At 49.3% G+C, this 20,243-nt stretch overlaps 1 protein-coding gene across 4 annotated transcripts in view; it reads left to right on the top strand.

The window, feature by feature from the left end:
- LOC144698702 (adhesion G protein-coupled receptor L3-like) overlaps nucleotides 1-20,243 on the top strand; it is an 891,299-nt gene that overhangs the window by 700,727 nt on the left and 170,329 nt on the right. For all 4 annotated transcript variants that reach the window (XM_078570511.1, XM_078570510.1, XM_078570509.1 and 1 more), the window contains one exon: nucleotides 12,625-12,810. In XM_078570511.1, the coding sequence (XP_078426637.1) occupies nucleotides 12,625-12,810 (186 nt within the window). The remainder of the gene's footprint in view (nucleotides 1-12,624; nucleotides 12,811-20,243) is intronic.

Raw genomic sequence — 20,243 nt, 5'->3', positions numbered from 1 at the left:
TTCCTGCCACAAGCGCACACAACCTTGCGCAGTCCTTGCAGCTTTGTCCGTAGGGCATCAAGGAAGTGGCACTGTGCATTTGTGGGGTCAGAGGCAAGTCTTTTTCCCTTCCTAGCTGGCTTTCAGTGTGGTGCCAGGGCAAGGGCTCCAGTGTGGGTCAAACCGGGGCGGAGGGATGGTGTTGGGGGGGAGGGGGCATGCGGAATGAAGGAATTACTTCAGCACGTACTTGGAAAAGCTGATCAAAAGTGAGCATTCTTCTGCAGCCAAGACCATTCAGCTGCAGCTCCATTGACCTGCTTGCAGTCGGGCCTCTGAAGCTTTTCTGCCCACTCAAGCAATGCAAAAGACTGCAAGTTAATGTGTACTTTAGGAGGCAGCAGAGCAATTGGCCAACTGGGCAAGCTGTACAACCCCCTTGCGAAGGTGGCCATGCCACAGTCACTGGGGGAGGTGCTCACAGCCCCTTGCAATGTCTTTACTAAGGTTTGGACCAGTTTCTCCCATGGTTCAAGCTAACAGTGCAGCCTTGCAGTGCAGGTTAGGAGAATGCCTGCGCCTGAGCTGAGAGCACAGCATGTAGTCCAGTGGCCGAAGCTTCCGCCAATCGGTAAGGTGGAGTGGGGCGCAGGTGGGTGGGGTTTTGGTCAGCCAGTGAGCGCACTACACACTGACCATCCAAGTGTTGGCCAGCACTCTCCGGCATGCATGAAGGGGCCTTCAGACTTAGCCAAGAGAGGTTCTTCGTACACCCATGCCAGCCCACGCGTCTCTCTCTTTGATCCTGCAGGTGGAGAACATCAGGATCATGGAGCCTGGTGATTTAGTCGTATGCCTCATGGCTTACAGAGAGCAGAAGAGAAGAAGAAAAGAGTGGTGGAAGCGCTTGGCTCAACAAAGGGAGGAGCACCTCCCTCAAGATGAAGGGGCGGCAGGGCCGGCTGCACTTGCAGCTGAAGATCCACAGAGAGCCATCACTTGTAGGCGCCTTGCTAGACCCAGGGTCTATAGATGGCACCTGTCATTCTGCAGATGACTGAGAACCAGTGACACCAAAAGCTGAACATGTTGGTTGGTCATATATGCCACCTGCTGCAGGATTTGGCAACACAGGGCCATGGAGGGCATCCACTGCCAGTGGCCGTGAAAGTAACCATGGCACTCAATTTTTATACCAGTGGCATTGCTAAATTCGTGGGCAGCATGTTTCCTCCCTTTGGTAGCCATGACTTTGCAGTAGCTTTCGATCCCTTAGAGAGTGCTAGCTCTGTGAAGGAGCACACTTTAAATATGGCGCCCAGATTACTGAAGGCCTGAGGCGATGGTGGGGCAGGCGATTCAGACGCCCCCCCCACCAACAACCTGGCATGTTTCCCAGGAATGCATTATTAATGAGATGGGAGGCATCAGAATGGGATGATACAGCGCGTAAACCCGCATTGTGACCAGCAAGTAAAAATTCCTTTTTTCCGCCCGCTACTTTGTGCAAATCTGTGACAATTCCGCCCAAAGACACCTGAGAAACATTGGTGTGGAAGGTTACATCATCAGAACAGATGCAACGGAGAAAGAGGGATTGGGAGAATGGAATGGAGTCCTTACAGAGTATAAGGTTTGAGGAAGCGTAGTCGAGGTAACTCTGGGAGTCAATGGGCTTATAATGCATATTAGTTAATAACCTACTGCCAGAAATGCAGACAGGGAAGCCAAAGAAGGGAAGGGAAAAGTTGGAGATGGACCATGTGAAACTGACAGAATGGCAGAAATTGGAAGTAAAGTTGCTGAAGCTTTCCAATACAAGGTGCAAGCAGGACTCGGCACGGAAACAGTCATCAATGTACCAGATAAAGAGTTGAGGTAGGGGGCATGAGTAGGAGATATTCAACATATCCCAACAAAAGGCAGGCATAGCTAGGACCCATATGGGTGCCCATAGCAACACTTCTTATTTGAAGGAAACAAAGAGACCTTGGCGTGTGTGTCCATAGTTCTCTGAAGACGGAGGGGCATGTTAGTGGGTGGTGATAAAGGCATTTGGGACACTTGTCTTTATCATTTGAGTAATAGATTACAAAAGTAGGGAGGTCATGTTGGTGTTGTATAGAACCTTGGTGAGGCCACAGCTGGAGTACTGTGTGCAGTTCTGGTCACCACATTGTAAAATTATGAGGGACATGGACAGGGTGGATAGGGATTTAGTCACGAGGGGACACAAGTTCAAGGTGAGGGGCAGGAGGTTTAGAGGGGATGTGAAGAAATTTTTTTTTACCCAGAGGATGGTGACGGTCTGGAATGCGCTGCCTGGGAGGGTGATGGAGGCAGGTTGCCTCACATCCTTTAATAAGTACCTGGATGCGTACTTGGCACGTCATAACATTCAAGGCTAGGGGCCAAGTGCTGGTAAATGGGATTAGGTAGGTAGGTCAGGTGTTTCTAATGTGTTGGTGCAGACTCGATTGGCTGAAGGACCTCTTCTGCACTGTGAGATTCTGTGATTCTATGTGAAATGTGTGGGGTTGAAGGAGAAGTCATTTAGTGCAAGAACAAGCTCAGCCAGGAGGAGGAGGAGGAGGGTGGTGGAGGGGGACTGGTTGGGCCTCAGTTCGGAGAAGAAGTGGAGAGCTCTAAGACCATCCTGGTGGTTAATGGAGGTGTAGAGAGATTGGATGACCTTGGTAAAGAGGAGACAGTTAGAGCCAGGAAACTGGAAACTTTTAAAGTGATGGAGGCCATCAGAAGAGTCACAGATCTAGGTGGTAAGAGACTGGACATGGGGAGAACAAATAGAGTCAAGGTAGGAAGAAATTAGTTCAATAGCAGGGACAGGCTGAAACAATAGGAAAGGAGTAGGGCCCATAAGGGACCAAGGGGGCAATCTATGGGCGGAGCCAGAGGACATCGCTAGAGTGTTGAATGAATACTTCACGTCCATCTTCACCCAAGAAAATGAGGATGAAGGAATCGAACTCAGGCAGCGAGACTACGAGGATCTGAAGCAAATTGATATAGGGAGTGACAACGTATTGGAGGTATTGGCAGGCTTAAAAGTGGACAAATCTCCAGGTCCGGATCATTTGTGGCCCATAATGCTGAGGGAGGCAAGGGAGGAGAAGATCGCAGGGGCTCTGACCCGAATTTTTAATTCCTCTCTGGCCACGGGGGAGGTGCCAGAGGACTGGAGAACAGCTAATGTGGTTCCACTATTTAAGAAGGGTTATAGAGATAAGCCAGGGAACTACAGGCCAGTGAGTCTCATGTCAGTGGTAGGGAAACTATTGGAGAAAGTTCTGAAGGAGAGTATCTATCTCCACTTGGAGAGTCAAGGTTTGATCAGGGAAAGTCAGCATGGTTTTGTCAGAGAGAGGTCATGCCTAACAAATTTGATTGAATTTTTTGAGGAGGTGACCGGGTGTGTAGATGAGGGTAGTGCAGTTGATGTAGTTTATATGGATTTCAGCAAAGCCTTTGACAAGGTCTCACTTGGGAGACTTATAAAGAAGGCAAATGCACATGGGTACAGGGTAATTTGATAAGGTGGATTCAAAATTGGCTTAGTTGTATGAGGCAGAGGGTGATGACAGAAGGATGCTTTAGTGACTGGAAGCCAGTGTCCAGTGGCGTACCACAGGGATCTGTGCTGGGTCCCCTATTATTCATCATTTGTATAAACGACATAGATGACTATGTGGGGGGTAGGATTAGTAAGTTTGCGGATGACACAGAGATTGGCCGGGTGGTTATCAGTGAGGTTGAGTGTCTTGGGCTACAGGAAGATATAGACGGGATGGTCAAATGGGCAGGTAAGTGGCACATGGAATTTAACCCTGAAAAGTGTGAGGTGATACACTTTGGAAAGAGTAATTTGACAAGGAAGTATTCAGTGAACAGCATGGCACTAGGAAGTTCTGAGGAACAAAGGGACCTTGGCGTGTGTGTCCAAAGATCTCTGAAGGCAGAGAGGCATGTTAGTGGGGTGATGAAAAAGGCATATGGGACACTTGCCTTTATCAATCAAGGCATAGATTACAAAAGTAGGGAGGTCATGTTGGAGTTGTATAGAACCTTGGAGAGGCCACAGCTGGAGTACTGTGTGCAGTTCTGATCACCACATTATAGGAAGGATGTGATTGCACTGGAGGGGGTGCAGAGGAGATTCACCAGGATGTTGCCTGGGATGAAACATTTAAGTTATGAAGAGAGGTTGGATAGACTTGTTGTTGTTTTTGTTGGAGCAGAGAAGACTGAGGGGCGACCTGGTCGAGGTGTACAAGATTATGAGGGGCATGGACAGGGTGGATAGGGAGCAGCTGTTTCCCTTAGTTGAAGGGTCAGTCACAAGGGGGCATAAGTTCAAGTTGAGGGGCAGGAGGTTTAGGGGGGATGTGAGGAAAAACTTTTTTACCCAGAGGGTGGTGACAGTCTGGAATGCACTGCCTGGTAGGGTGGTGGAGGCGGGTTGCCTCATCCTTTAAAAAGTACCTGGATGAGCACTTGGCACGTCATAACATTCAAGGCTATAGGCCAAGTGCTGGTAAATGGGATTAGATAGGTAGGTCAGGTGTTTCTCACGTGTCGGTGCAGACTCGATGGGCAGAATGGCCTCTTCTCTGTGATTCTGTGTGAATAGGTCTACCAGGGCAGTCCTGTTTATTGATCTTGGGAAGGAAGTAAAAGTGAGCTGTATGGGGCTGGGTAACCATGAAGAAGGAAGATCACCGGAGACGATGAGGTCAGTGACAGTTCTGGAAACAGTAGTTTGATGTTTGGTTGTGCGGCCATGGCTCAAGGGGAGGTAGGAGGGAGTGTCCGAGAGTTAACGTTCAGCCTCTGCAAGGTAAAGGTCAGCCGCCAGAAAGAGCAGCATTCTCCTTGTCAGCAGGTTTGATGATAATGCCAGGGTTAGATCTGAGAGAACACAATTCAGCAAGTTCAGGAGGAGACAGGTTAGAGTGTGTCAGAGCAGCAGAGAAATTGAGATGGCTGAAGTCACAACCATCAGAGAGATAAGCAGAACGTCTACAAGGTAGGCATTCCTGGAAGAGAAGTGGCAGTGAATTAAACACTAATCAAAAAGCCAAGCATTGCATATGTTGGAAATCTGAAGTAAAAACAGACAATGCTGGAAAAAAATGCAGCCAATTAAGCAGCATCCGTGTAGAGAGAGAAACAGTTAATGTTTCAGGTTGGTAACCTTTCATCTGAACTGGGAAAAGTATTCTACTTTTCAATTAGTGTTTAATAGCCTTGTGTTGTTTAGCTCACTACAAATGCATTCACAAAGAGCTCACCGATTCTCTGTGAATTCTTGGGGTAGGAAGCCGCCATCCCCATCGTTACCTCATGGGGTCAAAGGTCTGTGTGCCAAATTTAAAGGGCACCCAGACAGCCATTCACTCACTGCAGGCCAGGAGCATCAGCCTGGCTGTCATTCAAGATCTGCCAATGTCATGGAGAAGACAATTTGTGGCCCCATGGTTCAGCAAAGCCTCCTTGCAATCTCTCCTCTAGGCCATCCAGAAAATGCGGAAAGGGATGGCAGCAAGAGATCTTTCTCTCTGACCACGGTGGCCTGGTCGGAGGTTGCATTGGAGGTTAGCGCCTGCTGGGTCCACAGGAGAAGTGCCCAGCAGTGCAGAAAAAGGATGAATGATCTGCTCTGCTCTGCTCTGCCAGGGTAAGTGGCATAGTCTACTCACTGCAAAGTGACACTTACGAGGGCACCTAGGTAGCCTACTCGCACTCGTATGTCCCTATCTTCCTATCAGACAGTTTAAGTGTGCAAGTGCACAGGAATGTCAGACAGGAGTTTGGGTTGCAGGACTCACCAGCAGATGGGACAAGTGCACTGAATGTGTGGCAGCCACTTCATGCTGTATCAGTTGCAGAACGTCTTGCTTGTTAATCACTTACTTGAAAAGGCTCATGAGCTGGCAGAGACATTCATGCTTCTAAACTGCTCATGCACCCACTGGATGACACTCAATCCTTCTGTCTGGCTGCAGGACCAGAACTCGCACAACAGGTGGGAGTGGGCCAAACTGGAGGCAGCCTGCCCGACATCACAACCCTCACCCCTTTTCCAAGAGGAGACCTTCGAGCAGGTCAGGGAAGAGCAGAGCTGTGCCTGCACTGAAGGTGAGATAGGACTATCCTAGCAAGCCAGTGAGGATGCCTGCAGTCTGCAGTTGTCAGATGCAACAACTGAGTGAGACATTGTTTAGACACCCATTAAATCTTTCTTTTCACCATTCCAGGTACCAGCAAGAAAATTGGGAGGCCTACAAGGAAGACTAGCCACAGAACCAGCCCCAACCCCATCTCTGCGGATAATGCCTCAGAGGATGCACCGTCACAGCATTCACCTCCACCAGCACAGAGACATTCGTCTTGGTGGATGCACATTCTATAGTTGGCTCACGGTCACAATCTGGTGAGCACAGATCCAATGCTGGCAGAGGAAGTGACAGCCAGGCTCTCTGATTCTCAAAAGACTGCTGGAGTCCCAGCTCAGCCCAACGAAGATGATGAGCCTCTGGACTCAGCCCTAAGAGACTTGTTGGAGATCCAGAGCCAGGCAGGGGAACATCAGACAGAGATGCCAGAGGCCATGCACAGACTGAAGGCTGGAGGAGTCCGTCCACATTCTGTCTGATGTCATGGCTCCAGTAAGCAAGCACTTGGCTGCCTTAATGGAAATATGGCGGCCACCTTGGAGACCCAGGTTCAGCAGAACACTGGCTGCTGGTTATGCACTTGTACTGGCACTCCATTACTTTAGACATGGGTGCAGTGCAACAATGGCTGGGCGAGAGGTGCACGGGGCACCTCGACCTCCTTCCAGGCGCCCCTTAACTTCAAAGAGTCAGAGTCATTGGGCACCGACAGGGAGGAGGAGAAGTGCCAACCAGGCACTCCAGGGCTTCATCACAGGATGCTCCAAGGGTGCCCAGCCACTCCACCTCCCATCTGCCAGTGACCCCATTGCATTCAGCAGGTGGGGATGAGGAAAGTGCACCTGTATCTGAGCAAGACACCCTAAGCAGGCTAGGGCCCTCACGCCACCAGAGGACTTCCAACAAAGTCATCAAAGCCCAACAAGGCATAGCAGTCAACAAGCTGCCTCCACCTCTTTTGTGGATGCTGGGGCTGCACCTAGATGTGGTAATAGAAAAAGAAAGGTCAAGACATTTTGAAGGCACACAGGTGGCATGGGTGTACAACCATCGTGTATACTTTTGGCACTTGTAAATATATGTTCACTTGCAAAATTTCGAAGTGTCCTGGATTCCATCATGCTGCTAGTTGCTTCAATGGTTGTGGGCATTTAAAGGTGTGGAATTTGGGGCCCATCAGAATTTGATGATGAACTCTTATAGATTCAGTTCTCTCACATTATAAACATAGTGATTACTCAATAATCCCACATGTGCATGATCAAGCACTGGCCATCATTTGTGAATGAGTGGCCTGGGCATGTACCATGCAAGTCATTACTTGGAGCTCACCATGTTCTGAGCTCTGAAAATGATGTCTGCGCAGAGTGTTCAGCGAGGTCATTGCACCTCCTGATGCTGTTGCCCTGATCTAAGATGTGGATGGATGCAAAGAGTACTCAAGTGGAGTTAAGCCTGCTGTGTGAATGGCAAGGAACACTAGATGCAGTTTCAGGGTTGAAAGAGCGAAGCTCTATACTGTCTTCTTATCAATAGAAAACCAGAGGCTTCCGTACATGTCTGGATAAAGCTATGCTGGGCATGTCTGATCGTTAATGGCCTTCCTTGGTGATTTGCCATTATGAGCTAACATGCAGGCGAAGGCTGCAAGTAAAGAGGCAACAGGCAAGTTAACCTTGACTGCAAGAGGGATTGAGTGTAGGATTAAAGTGATGTGTGTACAGTTGACTGAAGCCTTTGTGAGACCTAATATGGATATTTGTTTGGCCCACTCGTCTCCTTATCAAGGGTTGCAGTAGGCCCCGAAAGTAAAGGGTTTGCAACCAAAGTGGACCAGACCTCAATGAAGGATTGGGGTATTAGCCCATGAGATGTGAGAGGGTAGAATGTGCCTGTGTGCTGGACCGTGCCAAGGACTGTGAAGCTATCCATGTCAAGCATCAGCAGCTCTAACAGGCCTCTTCAGGCTCCATGCAGGGAAGAAGTTTACCTTGGCTGGGGTGTCCACAATGATGAATCATAGCCTTGCACCAATGCAAAGGTTATCTAGGGCTGAGACTTGTAGGGGCCTCTACAAATGGAGGACCTGGATTAGTTGCTACTCAACAACGCATAGTGCAGGTCAGGCAGTCTCAGTGAGTAGACTCCAAAGTAACTTCAAAACTTTTCAGCGTGATAAATATGTCAGGGATTTACTATAGATTAGCGGCAATTGGGGAGGCAGGAACACAATTTTTCCTGATCAATCTGCAGCACGGAGTGATCTCGAGAGGCTTAGTGTTGTTTTCATGCTGCTGCTCTCTCTGGACTCATCTATCTGATTAATGAATGCACCCCTGCTAAGGTTAGATTGAGTATGGCTTCCAAGCTGCCAGTGCACATGGCCTTCGTGAGGGCATCTCAGAGAAATCTCATTTCTACTTACAGGTGGCCAAGGTGCAGGAGAACAGAATGCTTTGCAGGTTATAATGTGTGCATTTAGCACTGGGGCTCTGTATCAGCACAGTTTGGCACATACAAAGGATCAAACTACCAGCAGGGCAGGTGTTAAGTAGTGCAAGCTAATTCAGCTACATAAACCAAGGTACATTAGAGGAAAGTATAATGTCTATTTCAACAAGGAGTTGGTTCTTCCAACCAACAGAGGATAGAAAACCAAAAAGTAAAAGAAATAACTCGGCAGCTTACTCTGCCTGGAATCTATTAGCTATCAGATTATCATCACAGAATCACAGTGCAGAAGAGGCCCTTCGGCCCATCGAGTCTGCACCGACACGTGAGAAGCACCTGACCTACCTACCTAATCCCATTTACCAGCACTTGGCCTATAGCCTTGAATGTTATGACGTGCCAAGTGCTCATCCAGGTACTTTTTAAAAGATGTGAGGCAACCCGCCTGCACCACCCTCCCAGGCAGTGCATTCCAGACTGTCACCACCCTCTGGGTAAAAAAGTTTTTCCTCACATCCCCCCTAAACCTACTGCCCCTCAACTTGAACTTATGCCCCCTTGTGACTGACCCTTCAACTAAGGGGAACAGCTGCTCCCTATCCACCCTGTCCATGCCCCTCATAATCTTGTACACCTCGATCAGGTCGCCCCTCAGTCCTCTCTGCTCCAATGAAAACAACCCAAGTCTATCCAACCTCTCCTCATAACTTAAATGTTTCATCCCAGGCAACATCCTGGTGAATCTCCTGGTTGCACTTTCCTGAATGGGCCTGTCTGCCGTGTCATGCCCCTGCTTGTGGCTCGGCAACACCTTGGCTCTCGTCATCACCGCCTCCTTCACCATCCTCGTCATCGGAGGAGACATTTTGGCCCTCTATGACTCCCTCAGTCAAGACATCCCTCCTTTGTAGCATGAGGTTGTGCGGGATGCAGCAGACAGTGATGATCTGGGACACAATCTGTAGTGAGTATTGGAGCGCCCTGCCTGAACAGTCAAAATGTCCGAATCTCATCTTTAGGAGGCCTATCATCTGCTCAATCATGGACCTTATGGAGGCACGTGCAGCATTGTACCTCTCCTCAGTGGCAGTCTGCAGACGGCGAAATCAGGGTACCCCTCGTCCCCAAGGAGCCAGCTCTCCTTTCGCCAAGGCCCTTCAAAAATGTGTGGCATCTGGGAGTGGTTCAGAATGCAGGCAGCGTGAGAGCTCCCTGGGAACTGAGCACAAATGTGCAGGATTTGTCTTTTGTGATCACAGATCAGCTGTATGTTCAAAGAGTGGAAACCTTTCCTATTGATGAATGTGACTAGCTGTTTCCAGGGACTTCTCAAGGCCACGTGTGCAATCAATAACCCCTTGCGCTTGTGGGAAACCAGCAATTGCTGTAAAACCCATTGCTTTTGCAGCCTAGCTTTCAGGATCATGGCAGAATTGGACAAATTGTTGCGCATTCCTGAACAGGGCACCTGTCACCTACTGGATGCAGTTGTGTGTTGCTGACTGGGAGATGCTGCATAAATCCCCAGTGGAGTACTGGAAGGAGCCACTGCCAAAGAAGTTTAAGACAGCGGTGACCTTTAATGCCACTGGCATGTGATTGCCTCCATGTGGTTGTGGCCGCAGGTCCTCATGAAGAAGCTGGCAGATGTGAGCAATCAGCACTCTGGGACAATCTAAAGCACCTCCGGCATTGTCTTTTGTCCATCCGTAGATAGGTGCACCGCCTGCGAAATAACCGTGGTCGGGTTAGTGCTCATCGTCATACTGCCCCCTGGTTTCTAGCATCCTGACCTTCTTGAGGCCCCACTGCCTTTTGCTGCTCAGGCTGTTGCTCCTCCTGGCCCAGTTCCAACCTATGATGGGCTCACATCATCATTATCTGGTCAAGAGCCAGTAGAAAGACAGGGTTGCATGAAGCCTGCATCACCTAGGCCTCAGGGATCTGTGAACAAATTGCAGAAATCAATCTAGTGAGCATATTCTTTGCAGATTTGCCTCCATCTCAGAGTCACCAAGCCAGTGTTAAGCCCTGTCCTGGCTTCTGTTTAGACATGGCATCCCCACCCCACCCCTTTCAGGTGAAGGGCATCCTGGAGGACCAGAGATGAGTGCTCCTCCCATTCAAGTATTACTTTGCATGGAGACATTGCTCTTTGACTAGGGTGATGAGAGCCATAGTGCGAGAACACTCCTTCAGACACTATTCAGCTTGCCTCTACTACCCTCAAGGCTCCATAGAGAGACCATTGCCTTGGCAGCATAGGGAGACTTGCCACATGAGCCCTTGTCAGCCATGACCATTCACCTGGGAGGATGGAGGTTTGGAGTCCGGAAGTTTGCTGTTGTCCACCGGCCTGCTCCATGGAGGCATTCACCTCCCTCCCTTCATCCCTGCCTCTGACAGCAGCCAGTGGCAAATCGCGCAGAATGAACGGCAGCTCCAGACCTTGCTGGGATCTCAATGTTATGAGACCAATGGGCCAGGGAACAAACTTGCTGCGGAGTGTGGACTTCACCATAGAGAGGAGAACACAACTGAGCATAGTTCTCATCTAGTTGCTACATGACGATTAGGGTGTTCCTTCAGTCGGTCAATTGTGCTCACCTTGAAATTCAACTACCCTCCTCCCATCTTGGGGATTTACACATACAAAGCAACTGTGTTTTTGAGGAGACATTTTAAAAAATGGTGTGCATCACATTTCAAACATGCTCCTGTCTCCCTCCCCCTCCCAGTCAGACCATCTTCATTCCCCAGATAGCCTCATTCTCTGCCCCGGATAGCCTGTCTTCCTTCTCCGGACAACCTCCCTCCTTTCCCCTCTTAGCTTGCCTCCCATGTCCAGCCTCCACTCCACCCTTAGCCTGTGTCCCGTGTCCAGCCTCCACTCCCCCCCCACCTCCCACCCTTATCCTGCCTCCCACATCCAGATTGTCGGGAGGTCCCAAAAACATAATTGCAAAAGTTTATCCCTCCATCGGGAAACTGACTTTTGGCCTCACACCAGATTAAGTTGCGCTGTTCTCCAAGCTTCCCACTGCTGGTGGGACCAGAAGATTCTGCCCATTGCTTTCAGCACCTACATTATCTGCTCTCTGGATGCAGGTTGTGCAGAGGTGACATCACCCATGTTGAATTGCAAAGTCATGACTGAGGAACCAGCTTTATCCCTGATGTTTGGTTGATTTGAATGAATGAATCATTTGTATCCCTGGGAGAAATGCAAATTATTTTCTAGTGAAATTGCAGTCCATTTACACCTAAATAGCAGTTCCTAATTTGATTGTTCCCATTTGATTGTTCGTAGGTGCTCAAAGAGCTCTATGCAGACATTCAGGCAAATTTACAGAGTATTAAACCATAGCTGCCTCTATTGAAGTTGATTACTGCTGAATGAATGAAAAAAACTTCTCTGCAGCAGTGGATGCAAAATGGTTGACTTTTCTGTCCCATGTAGATGACGTTTGAGGCATAAAACTTGACCTGCGTGAGTGTCTCCCGGTTGGCCTTTTAAATAGCTTTAATAATTCTCACTAATTTAACACAGTTTATAATGGTAAGGCTAGGCAAAAAGGCAATTATGACTTTCTGTCAGTCTTTCCCGACTTACATTCTTTCATAGATATAGCTCTTGGGGCAAAAGGGATCAAAGGGTATGGGGAGAAAGCAAGAGCAGGCTATTGAGTTGGATGATCAGCCATGATCATAATGGCAGAGCAGGCTCGAAGGGCCGAATGGCCTACTCCTGCTCCTAGTTTCTATGTTTCTATAAATTTTTGACCAAATAAAAATACAGTCTTCAGTGCTTTAGCTGCCATTCAGCTATATAATGAGGATTAGCCGCAAAGTACTAATGAAGAGCCCTTTAAAAGGGTTATTCCTTAATTCCATAATGGAGTAATTTGCCTCATCAGATGGTAATTGAAAATACTTTTGAAGGCCTACTTCACCAAAGACAATTTATCTTTTTAAAATGGCTTGTTTTTCTAAATCGCAGGTACGATCTGGTGAGACTGCTGCCAATATTGCTCGAGAACTTGCAGAGCAGACAAAAAGTATGATTCATGCTGGCGACATTTTGTTCTCTGTAAAGCTCATGGAACAGTTAGTGGATTTGTTAAATGTGCAGCTTCGTAACCTTACTCCAGGTGGAAAAGACAGTGCAGCTCGGAGCCTGAACAAGGTAGGAAATCTATACCTTCATTTTGGTTTTATTCATTTCTCCTCCCTTCGCTTTCTTTCTGTGATTCACACTGAATTGGATGAGGCCGTTGGTACATCAGCTGGAAAGACCTAGGGAGGAGTCTTTGTTATTGGCAGGCATAGTCCTTTCAATTTCCATAGGATAGGTGTTATTCTATATGATAATTGAAAAATCTTTCCAAAATGTGTTTCAACTATTCCTGTGACATTGGGCTGGATTTTCGTGCTCGAGGCGGTAGCGGAAGTTGGGAAAATTCCCAACTCGGCCTGCCTGCCTTGGGAGAATGTGCCACAAGGACTGGATTTTCATTGTGGGAGGTGGGGGGGGGGTGGGGGGGGTGGCAGTGGTGGGTACAGGCTGTAGTCAGACCAGCCGGCCCAGGAAAATGTTTCAGTGCAACCTCGGGCTGCTGGGTGCTGAAGCAAGCTGTTTAAAAGGCCCTCCTCAGTGCTCTGGAACTTCATCCCAGTTATAATAAAAATAGGAAAGCCCTCCAACCTTCACCATTCACACCTCTTCACCCCCACTCACTCCCCATTCATACCACCTCATGAACCCCACCCACCCATTATGACCCCCATGCCAAGGTACACCTCCCATACAAACCCTATGGCCCTTCATGCTCCCCGTGCCAAGCTATGCCATCCCACCCAGGAAATGCAGTGGTTCAAGAAGGCAGCTCACCAACATCATCTTGAGGGCAATTAGGGATGGGCAATAAATGCCGGCCTAGCCAGCGACGCCCACATCCCATAAATAAATTTTAAAACACCACCCCATGGCCCCTTGTGCCATGCTATGGCACTTTCCTGCCCATTTGCCCACTATACACTGAATAGAACAAATGAGCCCTGTAGTCACAGAAGGATATGTAAAAAAAAGCTTTAAAATAAACCAATCATTCATTGATAACTTTCCACTGTTTTAAACAAGATCCTTTTTACCTAAGGCAAATAAACATGTCAAATCATCCAGACCCTTTAAAATACCATTAGCAGAAACTGCAAGCACTTGAAATGCCTCTATCTTGTGTAAATAAACATTTGCAATTGACTGCATAGATCAGAGAACCAGGCTGTTCCTGCCAGTCAAGCAATGTTTTCTCTGGGGCTCAGATATTTTAGTACTCTAATGGATATCTGGGCTGTCAGCCAAGAATACACAATTTCTGGAAGCCCAGAAATCCATTAGCTTGTTGAAATGCCTGAGCCCCAGGGAAAACCTTGCTTGATTGACAGCTCCAGCTCTGTGATCTATGTTGTCAATTACACAATGGGCAGAATTTTATGTCCCACAGGCCGTGCCGGCCGTGTGCCGCACCTGACCCGACGGGCGTAATATAGCGCGCGATGATGTTGGGCGAGTGTCCTGACATCATCAGGCACTTGCGCGCTATTTCACTCAGTGGATGCCAGAGCCACACTTACCATTAATTAACAGGCCACATAAAGCTATTAATAGCCCAATTGACGGCAAATTATTGTTGCCCATGCAATTTCACGCTCGTCACATGAGCAAAACAGGCAGGTGGCCAGCCGACATTTTGAAAAACCTCATCCAAGGGTGGGATAAAAAGGTTCAGCAGCATTGTCAGTGTGAGTAGTGAGGAGTTTGGCAAGTAGTTTGCTGCTGGTGACTTATAGGTACTTGGCAGCTTCATCCCTGTTCGGGGCTTCATTGTTAGCATTTCCAGGCTTCATTTCAGGACTCATTGGTGTCTCCAAGGTCTCCGGAGAATTCAGACCATGTGGACCCTTCCAGGAATAAGACAGTCTCCCGTTACCCTGGTAATGGGGATTGTGGTCTCTGCTGGTGGCACCTCGTCTGAGGAGGAAGAGAGGGGCAGAAGGAAGAGGAGGCCAGGTGTCCCTGTGCAGCCTCCAGGGGAGCGACCTGTGGGAGGAGGGGCACAGGGCCAGCTGGTAGTCCAAGGCAAAGGGGCCGCAGAAGACACCACTATCCTGCTGCCAGGGTTTACAGGCGGTGATGCAGCTACCTCAAGGTATGTGTCTGAGGTGCAATGCCCAAGGAGGCTCCACATCTCATGGGAGACGATTTTTTTCTTTATTCATTCACGGGATGTGAGCTTCGCTGGCTGGGTCAACATATATTGCCCATCCCTTGGTACCCTTGAGAAGGTGATGGTGAGCTGTCATCTTGAACCACTGCCATCCATGTACTGTAGGCACACACACACTGCTGATGGGAAGGGAGTTCCAGGATTTTGACCCAGTGAAATGAAGGAACGGCAATATATTTCCAAGTCAGGATGGTGAGTGACTTGGAGGGGAACATTCAGGTGGTGGTGTTCCCATCTATCTGCTGCCCTTGACCTTCTAGGTGGTAGTGGTCATGGGTTTGGAAGGTGCTGTCTAAGGACATTTGGTGAATCCCTGCAGTGCAGCTTGTAGATGGTACACATTGCTGCTACTGTGTGTCGGTGGTGGAGGGAGTGAATGTTTGTGGATGTGGCGCCAATCAAGCAGACTGCATTGTCCTGGATGGTGTCCAGCTTCTTGAGTGTTGTGGGAGCTGCACTCATCCAGGCAAGTGGGGAGTACCCCATCACACTCCTGACTTGTGACTTGTAGATGGTGGATAGGCTTTGGGGAGTCAGGAGGTGAGTTACTCATCGCAGGATTCCTAGCCTCTGACCTGCTCTTGTAGTCACAGTATTTATATGGCTAGTCCAGTTCAATTTCTGGTCAATGGCAACCCCCAGGATGTTGATAGTGGGGGATTCAGCAATGGTAATGCCATTGAACATCAAGAGGCGATGGTTGGATTCTCTCTTGTTGGATATGGTCATTGTCTGACACTTGTGTGGCACAAATGTTACATGCCACTTGTCAGCCCAACCCTGGATATTGCCCAGGTCTTGCTGCGTTTGGACATGGACTGCTTCAGTATCTGAGGAGACATGAATGGTGCTGAACATTGTGCAATCATCAGCGAACATTCCCACTTCTACCTTATGATGGAGGGAAGGTCATTGATGAAGCAACTGAAGGTGGTTGGGCCTAGGACACTACCCTGAGGAACTCCTGCAGTGTTGTCCTGGAGCTGAGATGACTGACTTCAAACAACCACAACCATCTTCCTTTGTGCTAAGTATGACTCCAACCGGCGGAGAACTTTCCCCCTGATTCCCATTGCCTCTAGTTTTGCCTGAGCTCCTTGATACCGCACTGTCAAATGTTGTCTTGATGTCAAGAGCAGTCACTCTAACCTCACCTCAGGAGTTCAGCTCTCTTGTCCATGTTTGAACCAAGGCTGTAATGAGGTTAGGAGCTAAGTGGCCCTGGCAGAACCCAAACTGGGCATCAGTGAGCAGGTTATTGCTAAGCAAGTGCCACTTGATAGCACTGTTGAAGACCCCTTCCATTACTTTACTTATGATGGAGAGTAGACTGATGGGGCAGTAACTGGGCGGGTTGGATTTGTCCTGCTTTTTGTGCACAGGACACACCTGGGCCATTTTCCACATAGCTGGGTAGATGCCAGTGTTGTAGCTGTACTGGGACAGCTTGGCTAGGGGCGTGGCAAGTTCTGAAGCACAAGCCTTCAGTACTATTGCCGGAATATTGTCAGCGCCCATAGACTTTGCTGTATCCAATCATTTCTTGATACCACATGCGTTGAACTGGCTGAAGACTGGCATCTGTGATGCTGGGGACTTCCGGAGGTGGCCGAGATGGATCATCCACTCAGCACTTTTGGCTGAAGATTGTTGTGAATGCTTCAGCCTTACCTTTTGCACTTCTGTGCTGGGCTCCTCCATCATTGAGGATGGGGATGTTTGTGGAGCCTCCTCCTCCAGTGAGCTGTTTAATTGTCCACCACCATTCACGACTGGATGTGGCAGAACTGCAGAGCTTAGATCTGACCCATTGGTTGTGGGATCACTTAACTCTGTCTATCACTTGCTGCTTATGCTGTTTGGCATGCAAGTAGTCCTGTGTTATCGCTTCACCAGGTTGACACCTCACTTTTAGGTATGTCTGGTGCTGCTCCTGGCATGCCCTCCTGCACTCTTCATTGAACCAGGGTTGATCCCTGGTTTGATGTTAATGGTAGAGTGGGGGATATGCTGGGCCATGAGATTACAGATTGTGTTTGAGTACAATTCTGCTGCTGCTGATGGCCCACATTGCCTCATGGATGCCCAGTCTTGAGTTGCTAACCTGCTTGAAATCTATCCCATTTAGCACGTTGGTAGTGCCACACAACAGAATGGAGGGTATCCTCAATGTGAAGGCAGTATTTGGTCTCCACAATGACGGTGCGGTAGTCACTAGTACCAATACTGTCATGGACAGATGCAGCTGGAGCAGGCAAGTTGGTGAGGATGAGGTCAAGTATGTTTTTGCCTCTTGTTGGTTTCCTCACCACCTGACGCAGACCCAGTCTAGCAGCTATGTCATTTAGGACTTGACCAGCTCAGTCAGTAGTGGTGCTACTGAGCCACTCTTGGTGATGGACATTGTAGTCCCCCACCCAGAGTACATTCTACACCCTTGCCACCCTCATTGCTTCCTCCAAGTGATTTTCAACATGGAGGTGCGTTGATTCATCAGCTGGGGGAAGGCAGTATGTGGTAATCAGCAGGAGGTTTCCTTACCCATGTTTGACCTGATGCCATGACACTTCATGGTGTCTGGAGTTGATGTTGAGGACTTGCAGGGCAACTCCCTCCCGACTGTATACCACTGCGCCGCCACCTCAGTTGGGCCTGTCCTGCTGGTGGGACAAGACATACTCAGGGATAGTGAGGGTGGTGTCTGGGACATTATCTGTAAGATATGATTCCATGAGGATGACTATGTCAGGCTGTTGCTTGACTAGTCTATGAGACAGCTCCCTCAGTTTTGGCACCTGCCCCCAGATGTTAGTAAGGAGGACTTTGCAGGTCGACAGGGCTGCAATTGCCATTGTCGGTGCCTAGGTCGATGTCGGGTGGTCCGTCCCATTTCATTCCTTTTTTATGACTTTTTAGCGGCTTGTTACAACTGAGTGGCTTGCTAGGTTAATTCAGAGGGCGTTTAAGAATAAACCACATTGCTGTGGGTCTGGAGTCACATGTAGGCCAGACCAGGTTAGGACGACAGATTTCCTTCCCTAAAGGACATTAGTGAACCAGATGGGTTTTTACAACGATCGACAATGGTTTTGTGATCATCATCAGGCTTTTAATTCCAGACTTTTATTGAGTTCAAATTCCACCATCTGCCATAGTGGGATTCAAACCCGGGTCCCCAGAGCATTACCCTGGGTCTCTGGATTACTAGTCTCATCCATCTCCCACACTGTCACTGACTACCCGAGCTCAGTGCCTGTGTGAGGGTTTGCAGGTCTGAGCGCAACCCCAGGAACTCCTGATTCTGACCCTGGAGTTGCCTCTCCATGAGAGTCGCCACTCTCTCAATGAAGGACGCAGTGCGTTCGGTCATGAGGGTTAACACAGTGCTCATGCTCCGCATAGACTCCTCCATAATAGAGACCGTTGCACGCACACCTCATGGATCTCCGCCAGACCCTTCCACTCATCTCGCATCCAGCATCTGCTGCCTAATGCACGGCTCCAGAGGCCCTCCTCTGAGCATTGTCCTGGTCCCCAGCAGTCCTCTGACTGCTGGCGCCCTGGGCACTCTGTGCCTCCGCCTGCACCTCAGGCGAGTGTGAAGTGTCCTCACCAATGTGCACCAAGATACTAGATGCCGATCTAATGCCCACCGAAGTGCTGTTATTTGTGCTGGTGCCTGCTTCAGAGAACAGATGTGCCGCAGGTGTAACAGAAGCTCGGCGATCCTCCGGCATCGGTGGGGGTAGCCCTTCGGGGTCCACAGAGTGAATACCTACTGGCAAACCTAAAAGGAAGAACAAGGACATGACATTACTTAAAGTCATTACACTGTCCATGTGCATGTCAGGTACCTTGGTGAGACAATGGAGATCTGCATCATGGTGCCATCGTCTTTCAATAATCAGTGGGGACTCCATCTGAGGCTCACATCAATGAAGACACTACACTAGAATGGTTGCAGAATCCGGAACTCTCACCTCCGTGCACTGCACTCTTACCTTCATCTGGCACCCCTGCCTCTCCAGCCGGCTCTCAAGCTCCAGGGTGTCTTGCTCAAACCTGCTGAGCAGCAGGAGGTTGGGCTGCCCTCCACCTGTGTGTGCCCGCTTTGCTTGGTTATGGCTTGTCTTCTCCTGAAACAACAGAGGAGCATTGATTAGTCCACTCCCTAGCCACAGCATCATTGCAACCTGGCCAACCCCAGCTGAGGAACACCTTGCAGGGTACATCCGACTCCTGGCCCTCAAGCCGCAAGGCACTCAGTCTAAGCAGTCAGGGCTCACCTCCTTGGCCAGCTCCGGTGTCATTGACAGGTTGCACTAAGACTCTAGCATCCCTGAGGTCCACAGGGGGACAGCCTCACCTTAATACTTCTGCACACTGACCCATGCCAACACGGTACTCACCCTTCTTGAGCGTAGCAGGTCATTAAAGCGCTTCCGGCACTGTACCCATGTGCGCCCCACCTCATCATGGCTGCTCAACATTGCTGCCATCTCCTCCCGTGCCCTCTTGGTGAGGTGCAGTGGCCTCCTGCTCCCACCTCTGGGGACAAGGATGTCCCTCCTGACAGCCACCTCCTCCAGGAAGGACAGTGAGGCATTCGTCAGAAAAGCAAGGGTGCCGAGTGCCCCACTGACCCGCCCTCCCACCTGCCGTGCCCAGCCCCACTCGACTCCATTGGGAACGCTGAAGAGACGTCCTTCCGTGGCAGCATTCCGGGCCTGCCTGAGCCACTTTTAAACCAGCCACCAGATTGCCATGGGACCCAGCGGCCAACAGGCGTCCCTGCCCGCCCCTTCCCATCCAGTGGGGAGCTGCATTTCACGCTTGACAGGCCTTAATTGGCCTGCCAGCGTGAAATCGTGGTCAGGGACCGATCGCGGGTGGTGGCCCGTTTCCCGGCTGCTCCCAGGCCCGCCTGCCACACCCACCCGGCGACTTCACAATTCTGCCCAATGTTTATTTACCTACATAAAGAGATTGCTTGCACTTGTATTTACTGCTCTTGATATTTTAAAGGGTCTGGAGGACACTTCTATTGGCCTGTAGTAAAAATGAGTTTTTTTTAGAAAGTGGAAAGTTATCATGAATAACTTTTTTTAAAGCTTTTTTTTACACATCCTGCTGTAACAACAGGGTTCATTAGTTCTATGCAGTGTATGTATCGTGGGTGACTGCCATATGTGTTTGGGGGGCAGTACTCAGCATGAGGGGCCATAGGGGTTTTTTTGGGGGCCTCCCTTGGCATGCGGTTTGTTTGGGTGGTATACCTTGGCATGGGGGTATGTGAACCATATGCATTGTTTGGGGGCATATCTTGGAATGG

Source organism: Cetorhinus maximus, chromosome 2 (genome assembly GCF_964194155.1).
Source record: "Cetorhinus maximus chromosome 2, sCetMax3.hap1.1, whole genome shotgun sequence".
Classification (NCBI taxonomy): domain Eukaryota; kingdom Metazoa; phylum Chordata; class Chondrichthyes; order Lamniformes; family Cetorhinidae; genus Cetorhinus; species Cetorhinus maximus.
This window is presented reverse-complemented; position numbering and strand designations above follow the sequence as displayed.